This window comes from Perissodus microlepis, chromosome 17 (genome assembly GCF_051167445.1).
Source record: "Perissodus microlepis isolate ML-2025 ecotype Zambia chromosome 17, ASM5116744v1, whole genome shotgun sequence".
Taxonomy (NCBI): Eukaryota; Metazoa; Chordata; class Actinopteri; order Cichliformes; family Cichlidae; genus Perissodus; species Perissodus microlepis.
Genome location: NC_140477.1, coordinates 4,082,863 through 4,104,103, shown reverse-complemented (window position 1 = coordinate 4,104,103; position 21,241 = coordinate 4,082,863). Strand labels below are relative to the sequence as shown.

Here is a 21,241-nt window from a genome sequence, read left to right as displayed (position 1 = left end):
ATATCCATCACCTCCTCTGCAGCAGTAACTATAGCTGCCTCAGCTATCACTGAACAATTATCAACTTCTACCACTACCACTTTGTCAACACCTACAGCTGCTTCAGGTGTTAGTACACAGTCACTAAATTCAAACAGCCCCTCTAAACCAACCACTGAAACGACATCACCAGTGCACAGTATAAGCTCTATAGCACCTGTTACAGGCACTTTAACTCCTGCAGAAATTGTGTCAAATGTGTCCATCACTACCTCTAATCAAAACACTTCAGCTGTTTCACCAACCACTGAAACCTGGTCAACAACAGCCACCAACACAAGTATTTCATCTGCTACTGAAACATATGCCTCAATGCCTACCATTTTTTCACAACCTAGTACAGCTACTTTGTCTACCTCTGCACAAGCTTGGTCAGAAATTCCTACTACAATCTCTGTACCAATGACAACTATGACCAATGTCTCAACAATCACTGAAAATTGGTCAAGTGCCCCACTAAACTCAGAAAGCCCTGAAGAAACAAACACAACAGCCAGTGCCAGCATGCTCACCACAACATCTACTAATATAATGAGGACACCACAAATACAAAACTCCACATCCCAGGGTGAGTGCTTATTTACTTCTTTTGGACGTTATTTTCCTTTTCAAGAAATTAGTCTCCTTTAAATTATCTAAACTAAACTAGACACTGTCCCCCACAATTGTTTCTACCCCACCACCAGTGTGTGAGTGTAAAGAGCTGAACAAGATGAAAATCTGGGCTTGTGGTGAGATGTGGACTGATGATTGCTTGAACAAGAACTGCATAAATGGGAAGATTGTATTGACACCTTTGGTATGTCCAGAGGCAACAGTTCCCCAGTGTCCCAGAGGTCGAGTCACAAAGGTCTCAGATGGATGCTGTGAAACATGGAAATGTGACTGTAAGTCTATTTTCTTCCTTTCATGTTTTTCCCGGGGATTTTTCTAGACTGAAGTTATCTCTCTATTTTATCCTTTTTATCTTGTTTTGTTTATTAACAGTAAGATTTGCTTTTAAATTTATTTGTCCTTATTCTATTTGGTTTGGCCATTGTTTGAAAAATGTAAGAATTATGCCTACAATTTAAAATCCAACCATGTTTCAATCAAATGCTGATTAATGTAAGACTTAGATGATAAAGTGGCATACTTCCTTTATTTAAAAAAAAAAAAAAATTTCACTGGATCATGTAGGATAACTGTTTTTAGACCGTAGATTTTCAGATCTAGATACAGTCCCAAATAAAAAATTGTGTTTTGCATGGTTGGAGTTTAACAAGGTTCCAAGTAGAGCTTCAACGTGCAATAAGAAGAAACATGAGTGTGACAAAACATTTTTTGAGCATGCAGTTTATTTAAAACAATGCATAAACTGAAACAGGCTCAAGTAACACATTGAAACTTTCCTTAAGTAATGAGGTTAGTTTATGTAGGAATTTCTTTATAGATTTATGTTCTACCAGTATCTACTGCAGTTACCTTTTCATGTGCCATTCCCAGGTCAATGTGACTTGTACGGACAGAGCCACTACATTTCTTTCCAAGGAGTAACTTTTAATTTCCTCAATCAATGCACCTACGTCTTGGTGGAGGAGCGCACACCACGTCATAATCTAACCATTGCAGTAGACAACTTTAATTGTGTACCTGGCCTCCAAGAGTCTTGTGCTAAAGACATCATCCTGAGATATCAGAGCAATGTAGCTAAACTCAGTATTGTCCCGCATTTGTCTGAAGTACAGGTAGGTAATAACACAAATATAGTACAGATCTCAGTTATTTACACAAGGTACCACAATAAATTCTTATATATTAAGGATAATAATCTGTGATATAGAATAACTTTATTTCATGTCTGTATTTATTTAAGGCCAACACTGGCCAACAGTAAGACTAAGACACTGGTTTGACACTGATCTAATTGACCTTAGGCCACTCTGAACAATGTGATCATACAACCACCATATGAAGAGCATGGGTTGAGATTTCAGACCGTCAAACACAAAGTTATCATCCAGCTCCCGGATATCCGCTCTTATATTTCCCTCACCCCGTATTACAACCTACTGATCAGTCTGGCTATGGAAAATTTCTACAACAACACCGAGGGACAATGTGGTGGGTATTGGAGGGAAAAGTGCTAGAACACATCTGTGATTGAAAACTGTTCCAAATAACTTGGGGCACTGTGTAAAATGTAAATAAAAACCGAATGCAATCATTAGCAAGTCTCATAGAAGCAAGTCCAACAATTCAGCTTTTATTCACAATAGAACATAAAAATATGTCAAATTTATGAACTGAGGCATTTCACTGTGTCTTGAACTTTAATGCCCAAAACACATCTTTAAAAAGTGAGGTAAGGGAAAAATCATGAAAAAGTAAGTGGTGCAGAGAAACAGCTGAAGGAATATTTTTATATTATATTTGTGCAGGTAGGTTAACTGGCAACAGATGAGAAGGATAATTGGGTGTATAAAAGTTTCTCAGAAGAAGAAATTATTTTTTTTTCCTCATTAAAAATTGCAAAGAATTTGAAGAACTTAGGAATGCTTTCAGAAATAAATATCTGTGAACACAATTAACTGAGCCATTCACAAATGCAGGTTACAGCTCAAAAGGGGGGGAAAAGCCATATGTGAATTAAATGAAATTTGTTTTAGAGGAAATGGATGTCACATGCTCCAAATTAAAGAGGAGAGAGACCATCTGGTTTGTTATCAACACTCCGTTTAAAACTCTGGTTTGTGCCATATTTACCCCTGCTGAACAAAGTGGTAAACATTCCCCTGCAACAACTTGTCTGAGTCCTGTTCCACATAACAAATTCAAAATAACTTTATTTTTGTGTTACAGTTGTAGATTCTCTCATTTTAACCATTGGATACATTTTCTATGTTCTACTGTGAGTAAAATATGCATTAATCAGATTTGTAGCTCAGGTGTTGATTTGTTAATCATTTTACAGTGTCCCATGTTTTTTTTATTTGTTACTTTTTGTAATTTAAGTCTTTTCTAGCATAGTGTATACATGTTTATGTGTATCTTTAACAGTGTAAATGGAAATTCTACTGAACAGAACCTATCCATCACAATACAGAGCAATGCAGAATATTCTCATTGCATTTAACGTAAATCTACATCCATATATATCACTTTTCTCTACCTTCTCCAGGTGTGTGTGGTGGTGCATCGTGTATTCGTAAAAGAGGGCAGATTGAGGATGACAGCTGTTGTGATAAGACAGCCTATGACTGGGTGTATCCAGATCCTCAGAAGCCACCCTGTTTTTCTGCACCAAAGAATGTATCCTGTCATGCTGAGCAAGCTTCACTACTCACTAAAATAATCACTACCTGTCTCCCAAGTCCGCTGTGTGCGCTTCTAGACAACGTGTAAGCTACATACACTAACATACTATCCTCATTGGTATCAGAGTCTGTAATAATAAGTGCACCTGTAGATAAATGGCTACTGCCATCACTCTGATATAGCATAAAAGTAAAGCTTTGTGCCCACAAAATCATTTAAAGATAAGATATGATGTTATGTATACTCTGACACAACTCCCATGCTCTCTAGTGAAGTTCTGGCCTACTCTCGGTGAAAGCTGACTGACTATGAAAGGTCATCAGCTTATGCAGTGCACTTGTGCCTTCCAAGCTGTATTTCTTTTTATTTTACTGGTGTTATATGTTTTCCTATTGCTATGCCACCTGTCTTATTTGACTGTGAAAAGATTTGAATTTGAAAAAATTAATCTTTTCTGTGTCTTCAGAGTCTTTGCAAATTGCAGCAAGTATGTGAATCTAACCCTTCAAAAGACGAATTGTAAGTTTGATTCGTGCTCTAACCCAAATGCTTCTTGTGCTGCTGTGGAGCAAGCTGCAGAAGAGTGTAGAAATGCTGGTTTCTGTGTTGACTGGAGAAAACTAACCAATGGAACCTGTGGTATGTGGTATTTTCTTTGAGCAAAGTCAATAAAGCAGTAATTTATTACTCACTTATCTACATTGTGCAGACATAAGTTGCCTAATGTGTTAATTTTGTTGTAAAACTAAATCTTGTGTAATTAACTTTAGTGTCCATGATCGTATTTCAGATGTGGCATGTCCAGGTGGACTGGTTTATAGAGAATGTTATGACAAGACGGATGACTTCTGCTATGCAGGGTTTTGTTTTGTTTTTGTTTTGTTTTGTTTACCAAATAATATTTATACTTATTGTGCTCACATTCTGTTAAATTCAATTTAGACTTGTTGTCAAGTTGTTTTCAGCATTCGTGTTTTTCCTTTGCTTCAGACTGCGATATCCAGGAGACTCACTTAAAAAGAACACAGCAGGTTGTTTCTGTCCCAGCAACTTGCTCAGAGCAGGAAATCACTCAAACATCTGTGTGGCTGACTGTTCCTGTGAGTAATTTTGTCTACAAGGCTTACAATGACACCTTTAACTTTATTTAAATTCTTATGCAGAGAAATGTGTGAGATCTTTCATTTTTTTCCCCCCAGTTTGCAAAGGGCCAACCGGAGAGCCTAAACTAGTAAGTATTTTTCCCTCCTCGTTCCAAAAAAGGTTTCATTTCTCTAATTTCATTTGGACTGTTAAAATAAAAAAAAACTTCCTGTGCACTTCTTTTAGCCCGGTGAAGTGTGGCAGTCCAATTGTTACCTTTGTACATGTAACAACCAGACGCATACTGAGGAGTGTTTTCCTAAACCTCCTGAACCAGCTCCTGTCTGTGGACCCAATGCTGTTTTGGTAAACAGAACTTGCTGTGGTGATCAGATTTGTGGTAAGAACTGGCACTTCCTATTTTTATGTATTCATTTTTACATTGTGTATTTTTGACACTCTTTGACACACACTTATTTTCACTTCTGCATCGCAACACATTGTCATGATCCCAAAGTGCCATTGCATTTTGGAGTCACTTGAGAGATTTAAGTGACATATATATTAGGAAAATTTCAAATTTTTGTACCTCTGATTTAGTTGAATATATAATGGCACCGATAATGTATAAAGCACAAAATAACTTGCTTTGCCCAAATACTCAGAAGCTGTTTAAAGTCAGAGAGAGTTTCTTTAAAAAAAAAACAAGATAAGGACAAATATAAAGCAGAGATGTGTTTCTGTTAGAGGAGTTAACCTGTGGAATAGTTATGACAGTGATTTAAAAAGGTGTAGTTCATTTTCCTTGTTTAAAAACATGTTTAAAAATAGAGTATTAGAAAAATATATAAATCAAGAATGAAAAGAGCAAAAATAATAATACTGAAACTCTTGGTTTTGCTTTGATGTAGTTACTTATCTAAGGTGGAAAGTTTTTTTTGTTTTTTGTTTGTTTGTTTGTTTGTTTGTTTGTTTGTTTGTTTGTTTGTTTGTTTTTGCTTTGTTTTATTCTTTGCTTCGAGCCCTGTGTACAGGACCTGCATGCAAAAAGATCTTTTGTTAAAAGGGTTGGCGTAATAAGCAAATGCTTCAGCCAATACCTTTTGATTAGCCTTATCTCATGCTTTCTTGCTTTGTGGTAGATCTTTGTTCTGTATTCATTGAGATATTTGAATGCTAATCAATGAAATAAAATAAAATCAAAAAATTCAAGTTCATTTTTTGAACATTTGTTTTGTTTTTCAGTTGAGAAGACATGCAGCTATAATGAACAGACATACAAGGTGTGTTGTGTCTGTGCTCTGTGTTTCTTTTTCCTTGGAGATCAGTTTGAATTTGACTGAAACAAAATGATAACAAAATATCTTGTGTTGTCTGGTTTATATGTGTGTAGGCAGGGGACAAATGGACAGATCCTGTCCATCCCTGCAAGTCATTTAGCTGCAGCAAAGAAGGGATTCAGACTGAGACTAAAGTCTGTCCCAAAGAAAGCTGCCCAGAGGTACTGAAAACCTACACAGTGATCCTGAAACTGTAACCCGTGTCTAAGAATATGGATTTTAAAACAATAAACTTATATTTTAGAACTTGCTCTTAGAACTGAAGAAGTCTAGACACTTTTCCTTCCAAGCTCCTTAGACTTATATTTTAAATGTTTACTTCTATTCAAAACTGTAATAAAATGTATGCATGTCATATGTAATTAGACTAGTTTTAAATATTCAACCATTTTGTCTTAAAATATGGTAAAAACTATGGTCGAAATGATTATTTTACTACAAAAGTACAGTATGCATGGAAGAACAAGCTTCTGTTTTTTTCCAGGAGGACAGAATTTGGGATGACCAACACTGCTGTTATACATGTAAGTGAAGACAAAAGGAAAACCATGAGTTATTTATAACTCTGAACTTTGTCTAATAGACTGCTTTCACTTTCTTTATTTTTACAGAAGTCAAACTTGTAACTAAAGATAGCTAATAATCTGCAGCTCCGCTGCATCCAAAATGTTTAATGTCATTCATTTTTGAAAGGATTTGCTTACTGTGCTTCATCTTCTATTATACTTCTGCCACTTTCAGGTAAAAGGGGCTGTGCTCCCAGGGTGTCCAGCTTCAACATCACCATAGAAAACTGTTCTACTGTAATACAGATACCCGCGTGCCAGGGACAATGTTCGTCTCAATTGAGGTAAGAGGAAATCTTCACTGTTTAAGTAAAAATACAGGTTCACAGGCATGCTATCATATAAAATGGAAAATGAAAACTAGGGCATAAGTGTAAGTGAAGCTTGAATTGTAGACATTTAGATGGATTTTAATCTATTTTCCTTATTCTGTATGTTTAAAAATACATTAAAAATACCATTACCTTCCTCTGTTCTTTTTAATCCTTCCCCCTCACCGCTTTCTCTTCGTTCTCTCATCCTCCAACTGCCACAGGGTGCTGGTGTTAAATGGTGACTTGATGTTGCAGCAGGAGCGAAAATGCTGCGTGGAGCAGAACTCAGAGAAGAAATCGATGACCCTGCACTGCTCTGACCTGACTACCAGACAATACGCTTACAAGCACATCACCAGCTGTGTGTGTGAATCTTGCAGCAGGATCTGAAATGTAGAGCTAGCAAAACCAAGATGAAGCCATTTGAAATCATTAGATTAAATAGAATTCAAATCTAATTCAGCAGTACTGGATGGTTTTCTTCTGTGTTTAAAGAAGGTACTGAATCTGTTTTCTGTCAAATAAACACATCTGACAATCACCAAAAGACTCTGTAAATATCTTCTCGGTTTTTGTTCACTGTCACATTGATTTGACCTTAATTGCTTCTGCATTTATTAAACACTTCCTGGAAATTACAAAAATAGTTGCTCAACAGTTGTATCTAGCCTTGCAGGTACATTTTAATTAGTGCTGTGCGATACTGCAGATTTTGGTATTGATACCAAGTAAATACAGGGCAGTATAGCTAATACCAATCTGATATAGTCTCTGATATTTTGATACATATTTTCATATAATAGTATATAATACAAGAAAATATGATGTGCACATACTGGGGAGGGTAGACAGTCTTTCTTTTTGCAACATCCCTGGGCTTCAATTTTAGCATAGAGTCATGTTGGCTGTGGCCTGGTTGTCTGGCTATTGTGTGGCAATGTCCTGCTTCTGCTAGTACTGTTAACAAATTATTGTTTCTTTTACTCCTGTTTGTTCTGGTGTAAGAAGGTTCTGCTGGGCAAAAAAAAACATGGAAAAAATAGATTGTGAGGAAGGGTTTCTAGGGTGGTGGTCCGACTGCTAACAGGGAAAGGCAGGCTAAGGCCAGCAGATGGAGCCACTGGAAAATGTAACCACTCTTTCAGCTCAGCCATCTCTCTAGTGATAATAGGACCATCTTTATTTAAAGGAAAGGCAAAGCAAGCAAGGAGTACATGAATGGGTGTATAAACGAGTCTTTGTGTTCTCCAAAGAGAGCACACAGTGAAGTCGTGTTAAATTAAACATTTTATTACAGAAACTTACATACATGTGACCTTTACACACACTAATGTTAAATTGTGATGATTATAGCAACACTCTTTGGCCTGGTTTTCTCCTTAAACATAAAAAACAAAGACACCTAAATAGAACTAGCACATTTAGAATTAAAGCAGGTTTTTATTAGTTATCGTTTGATTATCAATGTTTCATTAATTATATGCCTATTAAACTTCATGACACTTCATGATACATCAACTTCATGATGTCATGATACTCAGAAGTCCTGCCTTCACATTTATAATCAGTGTGCCTCTGGGTTTTATCCTAATATAAAAGAAAACTGTGGCAAGCATTCTTGCTGTGGACCTAAATTTGTTGGTCTCTACAGAAACAGAGAAAAAAAAGCATGTAGTTATATGTTTTTAAGTGTTATTATAAATCTCAGCTTTCATCTTTAACAGTCCAGAAAGTAGTGGAAACTGAACATTACATAGCAGCAACGCTAAAATATGCCAAGGGTTCATTTGGTGAAAGCTGTCACAGGCAGTGCAGTGGGTACAGATAATGTGCTGTCCCCAGCATCTGCTGCACAAACTAGAGATATAGTTGAAGTACTAGGAGGTGGTGGAGTGCATTGTTGCGGAGGCCAGGGTGGAAACAGCTGGATTCTCTATATCATGTGGCATCTCATCTGCTGTGGTGATTTTCTCTTTCTGGAGTGTTGTGAAGGTAAACTTGCACCACTTCATCACATCACTGCTTTGGCTGTGGAGTTATTCAATACCTATAAAGCCTACCAAAAACTAAACTGGCTTGTGCATTCTGTCACAGTCTGGCTGAGGCAGACTGTATGTATTGAGAAGAGTGGACCCAAAATGCAGACACAAAAGGAATGTGGAACAAAACTTGGATTAATAAAAAGCGAGCTGTTTAACGAGGCTGGTAAAAAAGGTACAAACAAAGGGCAAACAACACGAAAAACCTGTAATATGAAACCTAGAAACATGGCGTGGAGAACATGACGTGAACACAGACGACCTGACAAAGAATGAACAGAAACACAGAGACTAAATACACACAAGGGTGATTAGGGGAAGTGGAAACTCATGGGGAAACAGCTGAAACTAGTCTGACATAACGAGACAAAGGAAGCAAAGCTGTCTACATTGACATAGGACACAGACCTTCAAAATAAAACAGGAAACATAATGAAACACAGACCTGACAGCATGAACTTAACAAAAGACATGCAGACATGAAACACACGAAGGGCAAGGGAGACTTAACACAGGGGTAGGAAGACACAAAGGGAATCTAATAACAAAGAACTGTAATGACAACCCTGTGTGTTGGCCCTGCGACAGACTGGCGACCTGTCCAGGGTGTACCCTGCCTCTCGCCCTATGACAGCTGGGATAGGCTCCAGCGCCCCCCGCGACCCTGAAAAGGAGAAGCGGAAGCGAATGGATGGATGGATGTAATGACAACCTAGGCATAATAGGAATGAACTTAGAAAACATAAAGAACTTAAACGTAAAAATAAACTAAAACTCAAAATGCTGGGTTAGAAGATCCAGGATTGTGACACATTCAGCATGCAGAAGAAGGCTACTCCAACCCAATTGTCCTCTCCATTTCCAGATTCCCTGCTCCAACAATCAGAAATACCTGGATAAATGTCTCATTTTTGTTCCAAACATCTTGGAGAAGTAACCACAGATCTTCTGTGGATGTAGGCTTCCTCACATCCTTCTGTCTCTTCATGTAATCCCAGACACACTCAATGATGTTGAGATCAGGGCTCTGTGGGCGCCATACCTTCACTTCCAGTGCTTCTTGTTCTTCTTCATGCTGAAGCTTGTTTTCAAAAGCCTGGATCCTTGATGGGAATGCATCATATTATGGAATTGGGAGATGTGGAAAGGCACCATCAGTGCTGAAATATTTTGGCAGATTTTAAAATGACATATCCCATTTGGATGATGGCTTTTTGGGGGGTTGCATACTTCAGCAAGACAAAGCTAAACCACAAACTGTATCTATTACAACACCAGGGCTCTGTGGTACAGGGCTCCAGGTGCTTAAATGGCCTGTCTGCTGTCCAGACCTTTCACCAACTGGAAATGTGCCGAAACATGTTACAAAAATAAACATATGACAAAGAAGGCCAAGGGCTCTTGAGCAGTAAGAGTCCAATATCAGATAAGAATGAAACAACATTCGTCAGTTGCCAAAAGAAGAGGGGATGCTGCACAGTGGTAAACATGCCCATATCCCAACTTTTCTCAGATGTGTTTTTAAATTCAAAGTTAGCTAATAATAATAATAATAATAATAATAATAAAATAACACTCCCACAAAGCGATATGGGGTAATAATATGTGAGAACTGATCTTAGGCCTAATTCTTTTAAATGTGCAGTGCTAATGCAGTGAAACAGTCACCCCTTCCCGCTACTCAAAATACTTTATATCCATCCAGTGTCCAGATGCACTACACATTATTTTGCTGCGAATTTACAATAACCATGATGTTTGCAGATAGTTTAACAAACAACTGTTAACCCTAAAAAAACCCCATCATTTCACAGCTTTATTGACAAGTTTCCATTCTGTCTCACAAAGGTGACAAGTCATTGTGATTTGATGTGATTTGCCGTACTCACTGAGAAGGACATGCAGAGAGAAAACCATTGTTAAAGGCTATCAATAGGACAGGAAGACTTTGATCACATCTTTGAGACACCCAACCGTACAAAAAGGCCGAGTTTCTCCGGAGGAGGAAAGTATTTCACTTTGAAAGCAGCAGACCAACAGAAACAGCAGGTTTGTATTACAATAAGTTTTGACCCGTTTCATGCTGCTGTTTGTTGTCTGTTCAACAGGATGGCTACTCAGGAGGCTTATGAAGTTCTCAGAGGAGGATGTGCGGGTCTGTGAATATCTGTGTGTGTGTGTGTGTGTGTTTGTGTGTTCAGTGAACTTCTGAACCTTTGGATGCTGTTCATACAATCACTCGACGAAAGCCACCACCGCTGTCGCATTTGTATTTGTGTGAACGAGTGGCTGTGTGTAAGAGTTGAAGGGGTAGGATGACTTTTTATTGACATGAAAACAAACCCACATGAGTGGCTGAGTTACTGATTACAGGTGATGTTCACTTGTAATTTGTTAAAGATAAGACTCCCGTTTTCAGCACAAAGTCCTGCGCAAAGGGACAGTCAGCCTTCCACCGCCATCCCTCAGAGGACCACTGCTGGTTGTCAGGTAAGTGCACATTTTTCTTTGAGACAAAAATAGTTGCGTTGATCTTTTTGGGACAAACTCTGGAAACAAATCAATGCACTGACTATGTAGTTTTGCAGCTAGACACCTTTTAGGATGTTACTACCTGAGACAGTATCCAGACAACTTCAGGGTTTTTTTTGCTGCTCGTAATCTTGTTGTGGCTTTTCAGGTCTTGTGCTATTCCATTTTCTACTGTCCTGGATTTCTCTGAAGCACGGCAGCATCATGAGCGTAGAATCCAAGAAAACACGTGAGGCATGCTGCTCCAAGCTTAAGGTCAGAAACCCTCACTGCTTTAATGACTGGAAATTTAAATGTAAACGTGAATGAGCCAAAAGCCAAACCTGTGAAAGTTCATGTCACTGTAAAGCTGCTTTTATCATCTTTGTGGTATTCTTTGTAAAGCAGAGTTAGAAAGCAGTCATTAAATCAAACTTTGAGTTTTTTTGTTTTTTGTTTGGGGGGGGGGGTATGGCTGTGAGATGTTTTAATTAAATGCCATATACTGATGTTTACTGCCCCATTTTATCAACAACGTGACAGTTTTATAGTCCATTACAGGCTTATTTGATTTATGTTACATTGCACATAACAGACTGCAATTTAGAAAACACAGGGTACTAACAGCTCTAAAGTAAGTTGATAATGCCTGTTTATATGAATATTGATTTTGGTGTGTTTCTTTGCTTGTTTGCATTGTGTTGTTTTCAACAAAAAGTCACCAGCACCCCTTGGGAAAGACTGAAATGTCTCTGAACTGTTTGTGATCATTCACAGTTTGCTCTGTGACCTTCAACTCGAGTCCCTTTTCAATCATTAACGATCTTCCTGTCAAACGTAAAGCTGGTTGCAAGGCTTGCACTCCTAAAATAAAAATAATAATTGATTCACGGCTTTTTGTCAGAAGTCTTCAAAAAAAAACAAACAAGAAAAAAAAAAAAACGAAAAACCAAAATTAATGCACGATGCATTTTTAAGGAACAAACTGCAAAAAAAAAAATTTTTTTTAAATGCCTGATGTAGTAAATATGATACAAATATTAATATTTTTTACATTTTGTCAGAAGGCCCAATAAACACTCCATTTTCAATTTTCTATCAATTATGTTATGGTCCAAAGGTTAAAGGGTCCAATTGGGCGACCGTGGCTCAGGGGGTTGGGAAGCGCACCTGCAACCGTAGCTTGCCTCCACCAGTGTGTGAATGAATAGTGGCATTGTAAAGCGCTTTGGGTGCCTTGAAAAGCGCTATATAAATCCAATCCATTATTATTATTAATTCAGTGAGATAGTTAAGAAAAGAATGTGTTCAGTGATTAGCTTTTCATCAAGCTGGATATATTATATTATGCTAAACACTTTTTTAAATGTCGAACACAGTGCACATCTATAGCAAAATGTTTGTTGTCTGTTTAACATTTTACAAGTTATGGGTTGTCTTTTTTAGGGTTTTTTTGTATTGCAGCCAAAAAAGAGGCTTTTTGGCTGCAATACAAAGAGAATTGTTTCTAACATTACCTAAACTGGTTGCAAAGCTTGCATAGATGTTCTTATATTTGTAAAGAATATGCTTGCTCATTACAAGAAAAAATATTTCTCAGAAAGAGGACTAACCAATCTAACTGAAAGGGATTGTTAGAGTTAATTTTATCACCAATGGTCTTGGTCTTGATTCGTACTTTGGGTAGGTAGCTAGCGATTGTTAGAAACAATAAACAGAGTTTGTCTAGTGCTTAATGTTTTGCCCTGATGGGATCAACAGTGGGATCATCTATTGCTCCCAGTGGTGTGTGCTACAACTTTGACAAGATCAGTTCAGGGAAGATGATTGATAAGTGATGAATTAGTGTGGTGGGTTTTTAAAATCTGTTGTAACCACTCTTATTCTGGTATCAGTACTCTAATCCCATCAAATGTCACTTAATGTAAATCACTGGTAAAAGCATTTGTGAAGTGCTGTGGGTATGTTTAGTGTGTGAGTTGATTCTATTATGGGAAACACTGTCATTCACCCCCCTATAGGTCACATCAGAAGAAGGGATTACAATTCAATCATCCAGGTCACAACAATCATATTGACTGTTTAAAGAAGTTCTGAGAAACTATTTGGCAGCTCTTTCCAGTAATCCAGTCCAATTAAATCTAGAAAAGCTCAATCTAACTGGTTATGTGTGTTTTCCAGCTCTTCCTGGCCTCCCTGGCATTTGTATATTTTGCCAAAGCCTTTGCTGGAGCTTACATGAAGAGCTCCATCACACAGATTGAAAGACGGTTTGATATCCCAAGCTCCCTGATTGGTGTTATAGATGGCAGCTTCGAAATGGGTATGCGCTTTTTTTTACTGAATGCAGCATGTTAGCATTATGGTTTATATCAACTACAGGAATTTATCTAATTTATTGACTACAAAGCACAAATTTCAGGTTATGTTATATTTAAAGCAAGATAAGCAGACTGCTGAACTCTCATGCCTGGCAAAGACTGTAGCTGTTCATTGATTCATTCCATAATCATTCTTAGTTATTTTTAATTCTTCTCTACAGGCAACCTGCTCATCATCGCCTTTGTGAGCTACTTTGGTGCCAAGCTCCATCGTCCCAGACTGATAGGAATTGGTTGTCTGATCATGGCTGTGGGATCCTTCCTTGTAGCCCTGCCTCACTTCTTCCAGGGACTGTCAGTACAAAGTTTCCTTCTTCTTCATGAATATAACAATGAACCAATCAAATAATCAGATTACTAAGAGTTATGTTGAGCTCCCAGAGAATAAAGACTGGAAATGTTTGATAAGATTCATAAATGCCCAAAAGCTGTAATAGCATAAAATGGCTAAAAGTGCATGTGTGTTCTATAGCATCCAAGAAATGAAGGAGTATGTGTACTTACATGTTTCACAATTTTCAGATAATACTTTGAATATTTTCCAGGTATAAATATGAGACCAGTGTGTCTCACAAAGCTGCTGTCAACAGCACTGAGACCATCCTGCCCTGTCTGTCCAACCACAGCATGACTGATGCAGATGACACACTTGATGCAGAGACCAAATTAGGTATTCAGAAGTAAGATCACTCAAGTCTGAAATAGACTGTTTTGGGGTGATTTTAGTCATTTTTCTGTTTTAGATTTTATACACTATTCCATTCATGATATGCACAATGTAAAGTCAAGTTTCTCCCCCCGCCCCCCAGAGTGTGAAAAGGCTGCTGGTTCACCCATGTGGATCTATGTATTCTTGGGAAACATGCTGCGAGGAATTGGAGAGACTCCCGTCATGCCACTTGGAATTTCCTATCTGGATGACTTCTCCAGAGAAGAGAACACCCCTTTTTATTTGGGTTAGTCATCATTTACGGTTTTGCTGTCTTTCACTGCTATCCACTTGTATTTATTATTTTATCCATTTTTCATAACTGCTGTATCATGAACTTTGACATATTACCCTCTGTTTTTTGACATTTCTTTGACCTTGTACTCAATTATCCCTTGGTGTTTCCTCACTGCCTAAAATCCTAAACAGTTCAGAAGGCCGCTGTACTCCTCCATCATGGCCAAATCTCAAACTGCTCAATACTTATCTTCTCTTTTCCGCTCCGTTTGCCAGCCTGCATCCATACAGTAGGAATCTTGGGACCTATGTTTGGCTTCATGCTTGGGTCCTTCCTTTCCAAGATTTATGTGGACACTGGATTTGTGGATTTAGGTATGGTATTACAAAAAGTAATTTTTAGTATTTTGTAACAATACTGTTTACCTGCGATGTTAGTAATATCCTGATTGAAGTGTTTAATTAGGCAGAGAAGACTTCTGGTTGACTTGAGCAACACTGAAACTCATTCGTGTCTCAATTTAGCAAAATGTTTTCTTCCATTTGGACTTTCTAACGCAACATGACATTGCAAAAGTTAAACCATTTCTTTACTGAGAAATTATGGGTCTACCAGAAGCAAGAGGATTTCACAACACTTCATCCTGTTGACATAGTTGACATAAGCTCTTTCTTCACTACTTGGATTAGAGCTATTGACATTCCCTGAGCCAGAGAACTGCCTCCATACTTCTACTAATGACTAAGCTGTTATGATGAAAAGGCTTAGAAGTCACTCATAAAAGTCCTACACACAAAATGTCTGTAATAACCTGCGGTCTTTGCCTTTCCCCTTCTTCCAGACACCATCACCATCACCTATAAGGACTCCCGCTGGGTGGGAGCCTGGTGGCTGGGCTTCATAGTGACTGGCACAGTGGTTCTACTGTCTAGTATCCCATTTTTTTTCCTTCCAAAGTCTTTACCCAAGCAAGGGCAAGAGCAAGAGGAAATTCAAAGCAAAAGCACAGAGCTTGCAACAAAGACTGAGCAGGAACAATTCCTGCCAGAGGAAACCCAGGAGAAAGTCAAATTTCAGGAAATGGCTAAAGGTAATTCACTGCTCAGTAGAGCATTTATCCTAACAGATCTTTAAGAAAGTCTTGTGAAAATGCATAATTTTGTAGATATAACTGCTAGATTCAAATTCCCATTTAGTATAATTTGAGATTATTATTAAATTTTGATCTCAAAAAATCCATCATGAAAAGTATTAAACATGATAAATAGTACATTCTCACTGGGAAAACGAGGTTTAGTAACGAGGTAATTTATGTCATTACAATCAGGCATGCTTTACAAACCCTATCCTGCTAATAGATAGTTTATACAATATTTTAACACAGCAATAATATTTTTATTTTACTTTATATTTACTTAGTTTTATGTGTCTATAAAAGTATTTTCCTCTTCTCTTTGATGTGCTTTGCACTTCACCAGATTTCATTCCATCTCTGAAGCGACTCTTCAGAAACAGAATCTACTCGCTGATTATCCTTGCCTCCCTCGTGGCTGTCAACGGCTTTATTGGCCTGATCACCTTCAAGCCAAAGTACATAGAGCAAGTCTACGGCCAGTCAGCCACCAAAGCCATTTTCCTCATAGGTACGGAGCAAAAACTGGCTTTCATTCACTTTCTGTTTTCTGCACTATGTAGCCCAAGGCAACTGAAACAATGATGTTATTGAAGGGAAGTCTGATTGCGAGTGATAAGGCAAACTGAAAATGCAAGAACTACTCCTGTTCTGTGTGTGTGTGTGTGTGTGTGTGTGTGTGTGTGTGTGTGTGTGTGTGTGTGAGCTAGAATGTTTGTCAAGTAGAATTTAATTACCGAGTGGCTAACAGGCAGGGTTATTGTTAGAATATGAATTGTTCTATCACCAAACGTTATAAAAACAGTTGGCTGCTGAACAAAACCATTTAATGCAAACAACTTTTGTGTGTACTCAGTACTCTGCGCATGAATGGACATAAATAGACCTGCAAAGTCTGCTTATGGTACATTGCTGCAATTGCAAGAGCTTCTTGCTGGATTGTGAAAACATTATGGAGTTACCTTTTTGTTAAAATAAAATTGGTTCAGAAAATATACGGAAAACTGGAATTTATGCAGTTCCTAAATCCACTTATTTTACTATTCAAGTGCTCCTGTTTATGTGTTACAAGCTGATTTGCAGAACGAATGTTACTATGACAAAGCTAAAATTTTGACACACTGAAAAGGTTCATGTTTATAACATTTCTATCCTTCCTTGTAGGTATATTGAACCTGCCAGCGGTAGCTCTGGGTTTCATCACTGGAGGTTTTTTGCTGAAGCGTTTCAAGTTGGGTATTGTTGGAGCAGCCAGGGTGGCAATTAGTGCTTCTTTGGGGTCGTTTTGCCTGCTTGCTGTTCAGATTTTCGTCCAGTGTGAAAATGCAGAGGTGGCCGGTCTCACCATGTCATATCAGAGGTGAGTGGAATGGACACACAAGCCTATTTGTTAAGCTAGGTTGCACTAAATTTTTGGAAGTTAAATAGTTTATTTTAGTCTTATAAACTAAAAATATGCTCATAAATGTCTCCACTGACAGTGTTAATGTGTCTTTACTTGTCTGTCTGTACCAGAGTCCCTCAAGTGTCCTACAACCCACAGACTTTGCTGTCTCAGTGCAATGGACATTGCTTCTGCTCAGTGAAGCACTGGGACCCGGTCTGTGCATACAACGGCATGACTTATGCCTCACCCTGCCTGGCCGGCTGCCAGACCTCCACCGGAATGGGCAAAGAAATGGTGATGATGGTCTAGACAAACAGAGAGCTTAGAACAGACAAAGATTTACTGTGAATAAAAAAAAACAGCTCAAACTCACCAACAGACCACAATTAAGGCTGATTTTTAACCTTTTCTTCTTGGTTTTTAGGTGTTTCATAACTGCACCTGCACTAATGAGGCAGGACTAGCTGCAAATGCATCTGCAGTGCTGGGCCAGTGTCCCAGGAAGGATGATTGTGACATAAAATTTAAAATCTACATGGCGTTGTCTGTAATTGGGTCCTACATTTCTGCCTGTGGAGGAACGCCAGGATACATTGTTCTGCTCAGGTGCGAGACACAATTTGACTAAAGAACATCTGCTTCTAAGTTTGTGGTTAAGCAGATGTTCAAGCTTTTAGGGGAAACAAAAATCCATTTTTTTGTGGAGTTATAGTTTGGCAAACATGTATATACAATATGTACCCAGTGTTGGGAAGGTTACTTTTAAAACATATTCCACTACAGATTACAGAATACATGCCCCAAAATGTATTTTTAACGTATTCCATTATGTTACTCAATGAGAGTAGTAAAGGGGCCTCTGGACCTCATTTTTTTGAATAACAACTGAAGAAAAGACCGCTGTGTAATCCATTTATTTCAACAAAGTAACTGTATTCTGAATACCACCTTTTTAAACAGTAACTGTAATGGAATAGAGTGACTCATATTTTGTATTTTAAATATGTTACGCCGGTACATGTATTCCATTACTCCCCAACACTATATGTACCATATACTGTTTATGGTAGCATAACCTGGTAAGATTTTTTATTAAGTAATTTCATAAATATACAATATAAACCTTATGTACAGTTTTGCTGAAATTCATTACCACTCCATCTACTCTGCATATACTCTGAACATATGCAGAGTAGATCATGTGTGAACTATAATCACTGAAACTGGAACCGAAGGAGATCTACTCCTCAAAAGACCTGTTGTTTTAAAATGTATTAGGAAAAAGTTAGCAACTCTCTTTTTAAAAAAGAGAACTACTATGTACACTAAATATGCCTACAATTGCCATAAATTTTGCCAGTTGATGATTTCTTATTTTTTTTTCTCTTTAAATTATCTGATACTATATTAATTGAATTTAAAGTTCCAATCTGATACCACCTTATTGTGTGTTTTAATGCTCACATGTGTATCTGATATGGTATAATTTGGTCAACAATTCAGGTCTATACAAACAGACTTGAAGTCACTGGCTTTGGGTATGCAGACACTGATCGTAAGAACTCTGGGTGAGTACTAAAACTAAAACCCAACCCACACATCAAGACTTTAGGGGTAAAATTGTTTTTTAATCACATGTGATTTGTTTTACAGGTGGCATCCCTCCACCTATATATTTTGGAGCACTGATTGACCGAACCTGTTTGAAGTGGGGTACAAAGCATTGCGGTGGCCGTGGAGCATGCAGACTCTATAATGCTAATGCGTTTAGGTACAGTTAAATCTTCATCATTGTGCTTGAATATGTCACTTGTAATGTACCACAGTTTAATTACCTCAATGCAGTGGTTTCTAACCAGTGAAGTGACAATCTTTATATTTTATAGAATTTTGTGTACCTAAACTTGTACACAGACAGTTTGACTTGTACAAATATATGTTTTATGTAAACAAAAATGTTTAACATACAAATTAGAGCAAGCAATCAGACAGATGAATTTTCAGTAATTTGTTACGATGTACTTTACTTTCAGACTTACATACCTAGGAATGATTACTGGACTCTACTTCTTGGCCAACACAGTGTGGGGCTACCTCTACTACAGCATTGTCAAGCGACAGAAGAAAATAGCACTGAAGAATCAGTCCAAAGAAAATGGACAGGAGAGTAATGCAGTGACCAATGGACATGCCAATATCAACATTGCAGACAAAGACGACATGGGCATGGAGTGCACTATTTAATGTGTTTTAGGAAGACCACACTATTGTTAAATACAAGTGAATGCCTGCATATTGTGCTGCATCCATACTGGACCAAATATTGGTCATTCTACAGCATCAGTACTTTTCGGAATTAAGCAGTAAACCTTGTTCTTTCAGGTAACAAAGCTCTAAAATGTAACAAAGCTTAATAAAACTAAAATGACACATTTTATACAGTACATGAACATGCAGTCAAGAAAACAGCAGGGACACATGCTTTTCTTAATATCTGTCAGCATCACACCTGAGCAGAAACACACAGTTCATGTATGCTGAGACAAAGTAAGAAAAAAACTTGTCAGATTTTCGAAACAAACTTGTCTCCGTTCCTAACAATGTCTTACCCTACAAGCTTATTTTAACAGTGATTTTGTGGAGTACTAGTTTGATAGACATGTATATACTATATGTACCACATACTGCTTGTGGTAGCATAACCTGGTAATAATTTTTTATTAGCTAATTTCATAAATATACAATATAAAGTTTTGGGGGAATACACTTATGTGCAGTTTTCTAAAAATCAATACCACTCCTTTGCCTATGTGAAGTCTCTTACCTTAGTATAACACAAAGAGTAGAAACATGGAAAAATAGGTAGCTGTCTAAAGGTAACAAACACCTCTAGCATCTCTAAATCTCACATCTGCTCAAGCCATGTAGAAGAGAAACTCCAGAAGTCACGGAGAGTTAGCTGTGCTACAGTATTTCCTAGCTAGCACCAGTGACTTTGATTTACAACTACGAAAAGACAAACAGCATATCGCTAACTGTGTCTTAGAGATACTTAATGTTACAGCTAGCCTTGCTGCAACAGTAATTTTTAGGAAATATTCTAAGTCCAGTTCTTACTAAGTTAGAGAATGGACTTAGCATATTTCCTAAAATGTGAAATTAGTAGAGTAACATATTATTTTATTAAGTCTATAAGTTTATTTGTACTAAGTTACAGTAGATGTGACAGACATTTACATGTTGTCAAATAAACATACAGAATAGGATCTCAGTATCCACTGAAAATGTGAATTCATTGTTTGAATGTCCTTCCTGAAATATGAATAATTGAGCTGCTTTATATACGTGCTAATCAAACTGATTGTGAAGGCTTATTAGCCATTCAGAGACTGTTCTGCACCAGCTCCAGACGGGCTTATCAGCCATGTTTCCAGTTTAATACTTCACAAACTTTGACACACATTTTTTAATGCACATGCATTTTGAGCCATGAAGGAGAGGAAGATGAGGGGGCCATTGAAAGTTAGTTGCATTTAACAGCTTGAGGTAACCTTTATTCTGAAAAGGTTGCCTTTCAGACACATATGTTACATCACATTGTAACACACAAATGTCATGAGAGTTCACAGAATCCTCGACTCAACAGTGTTTGCTTGGAAAAAGTTCACACTGGTTGAGGCAGTGGACTAAGAGTGAGTGAGATAAATGAGAACTTGGATTTTATTTTGTTTTACTTTCCTACACCACGGTTGTTGTCTGAATGTATTATCAATCACTAGACAAAATTACTAGCAATAATGATGAGTTCTATATAGTGTTGGATATATTTGAGTTTGCCCGTACATGTTGTTTGGAAATCTTTTCAACCTTTTTACAATTTCTTTTTTGGCCTTGAAAAATATCTCTTACATTAAAGACCAGTTTTGTCCAGATACATTTTTTTCTGCATTTTTTTGAATAACAACTCATTTTATCCTTTCACTCTAAACGTGACAGAATTCTCTATACACTCACTAAGTTATGAATCAACAAGCTCTACAATATGTTACATTATTTTAAAAAGAGTAGCAATTAATAGTGACAAACTAACAGGTAAATACAATGTACAAGACAAAGTAAGAATTTGTACAATTCTTTATGACCACCTTTATTCTTCGACACAGCCTGAACTCTCTTAGCCAAGCTTTCCTGTAATCTCTTCAAGA

The 21,241-nt window shown here is 37.5% G+C and overlaps 2 protein-coding genes across 5 annotated transcripts in view; both read left to right on the top strand.

The window, feature by feature from the left end:
• LOC146369069 (mucin-6-like) overlaps window positions 1-7,029 on the top strand; it is a 41,851-nt gene extending 34,822 nt beyond the window's left edge. Inside the window, 14 exon segments of the mRNA XM_084910640.1 lie at window positions 726-926; window positions 1,525-1,766; window positions 1,956-2,142; window positions 3,200-3,419; window positions 3,803-3,975; window positions 4,127-4,196; window positions 4,327-4,436; window positions 4,536-4,567; window positions 4,666-4,819; window positions 5,665-5,702; window positions 5,813-5,920; window positions 6,244-6,283; window positions 6,501-6,609; window positions 6,861-7,029. Of these exon segments, the coding sequence (XP_084766766.1) occupies window positions 726-926; window positions 1,525-1,766; window positions 1,956-2,142; window positions 3,200-3,419; window positions 3,803-3,975; window positions 4,127-4,196; window positions 4,327-4,436; window positions 4,536-4,567; window positions 4,666-4,819; window positions 5,665-5,702; window positions 5,813-5,920; window positions 6,244-6,283; window positions 6,501-6,609; window positions 6,861-7,029 (1,853 nt within the window).
• A 3,679-nt stretch (window positions 7,030-10,708) lies between these two features.
• On the top strand, window positions 10,709-20,970 carry slco1d1 (solute carrier organic anion transporter family, member 1D1). 4 transcript variants are annotated; one of them, XM_084910463.1, is made up of 16 exons: window positions 10,709-10,727; window positions 11,098-11,168; window positions 11,359-11,465; window positions 13,371-13,512; window positions 13,732-13,864; window positions 14,116-14,240; window positions 14,380-14,526; window positions 14,793-14,891; window positions 15,359-15,607; window positions 15,996-16,160; window positions 16,814-17,009; window positions 17,165-17,330; window positions 17,461-17,642; window positions 18,540-18,604; window positions 18,690-18,807; window positions 19,070-20,970. In XM_084910463.1, the coding sequence occupies exons 3-16, from the start codon at window positions 11,415-11,417 to the stop codon at window positions 19,278-19,280; spliced, it is 2,049 nt and encodes a 682-aa protein (XP_084766589.1). In that variant the 5' UTR covers window positions 10,709-10,727; window positions 11,098-11,168; window positions 11,359-11,414; the 3' UTR covers window positions 19,281-20,970. The 4 variants fall into 4 exon arrangements, with proteins under 4 accessions (XP_084766589.1, XP_084766587.1, XP_084766588.1 ...); XM_084910461.1 differs by having other exon boundaries at window positions 10,711-10,727; window positions 11,079-11,168; XM_084910462.1 differs by lacking the exon at window positions 10,709-10,727 and adding an exon at window positions 10,811-10,988.
• The last annotated feature ends 271 nt before the right edge of the window (window positions 20,971-21,241 follow it).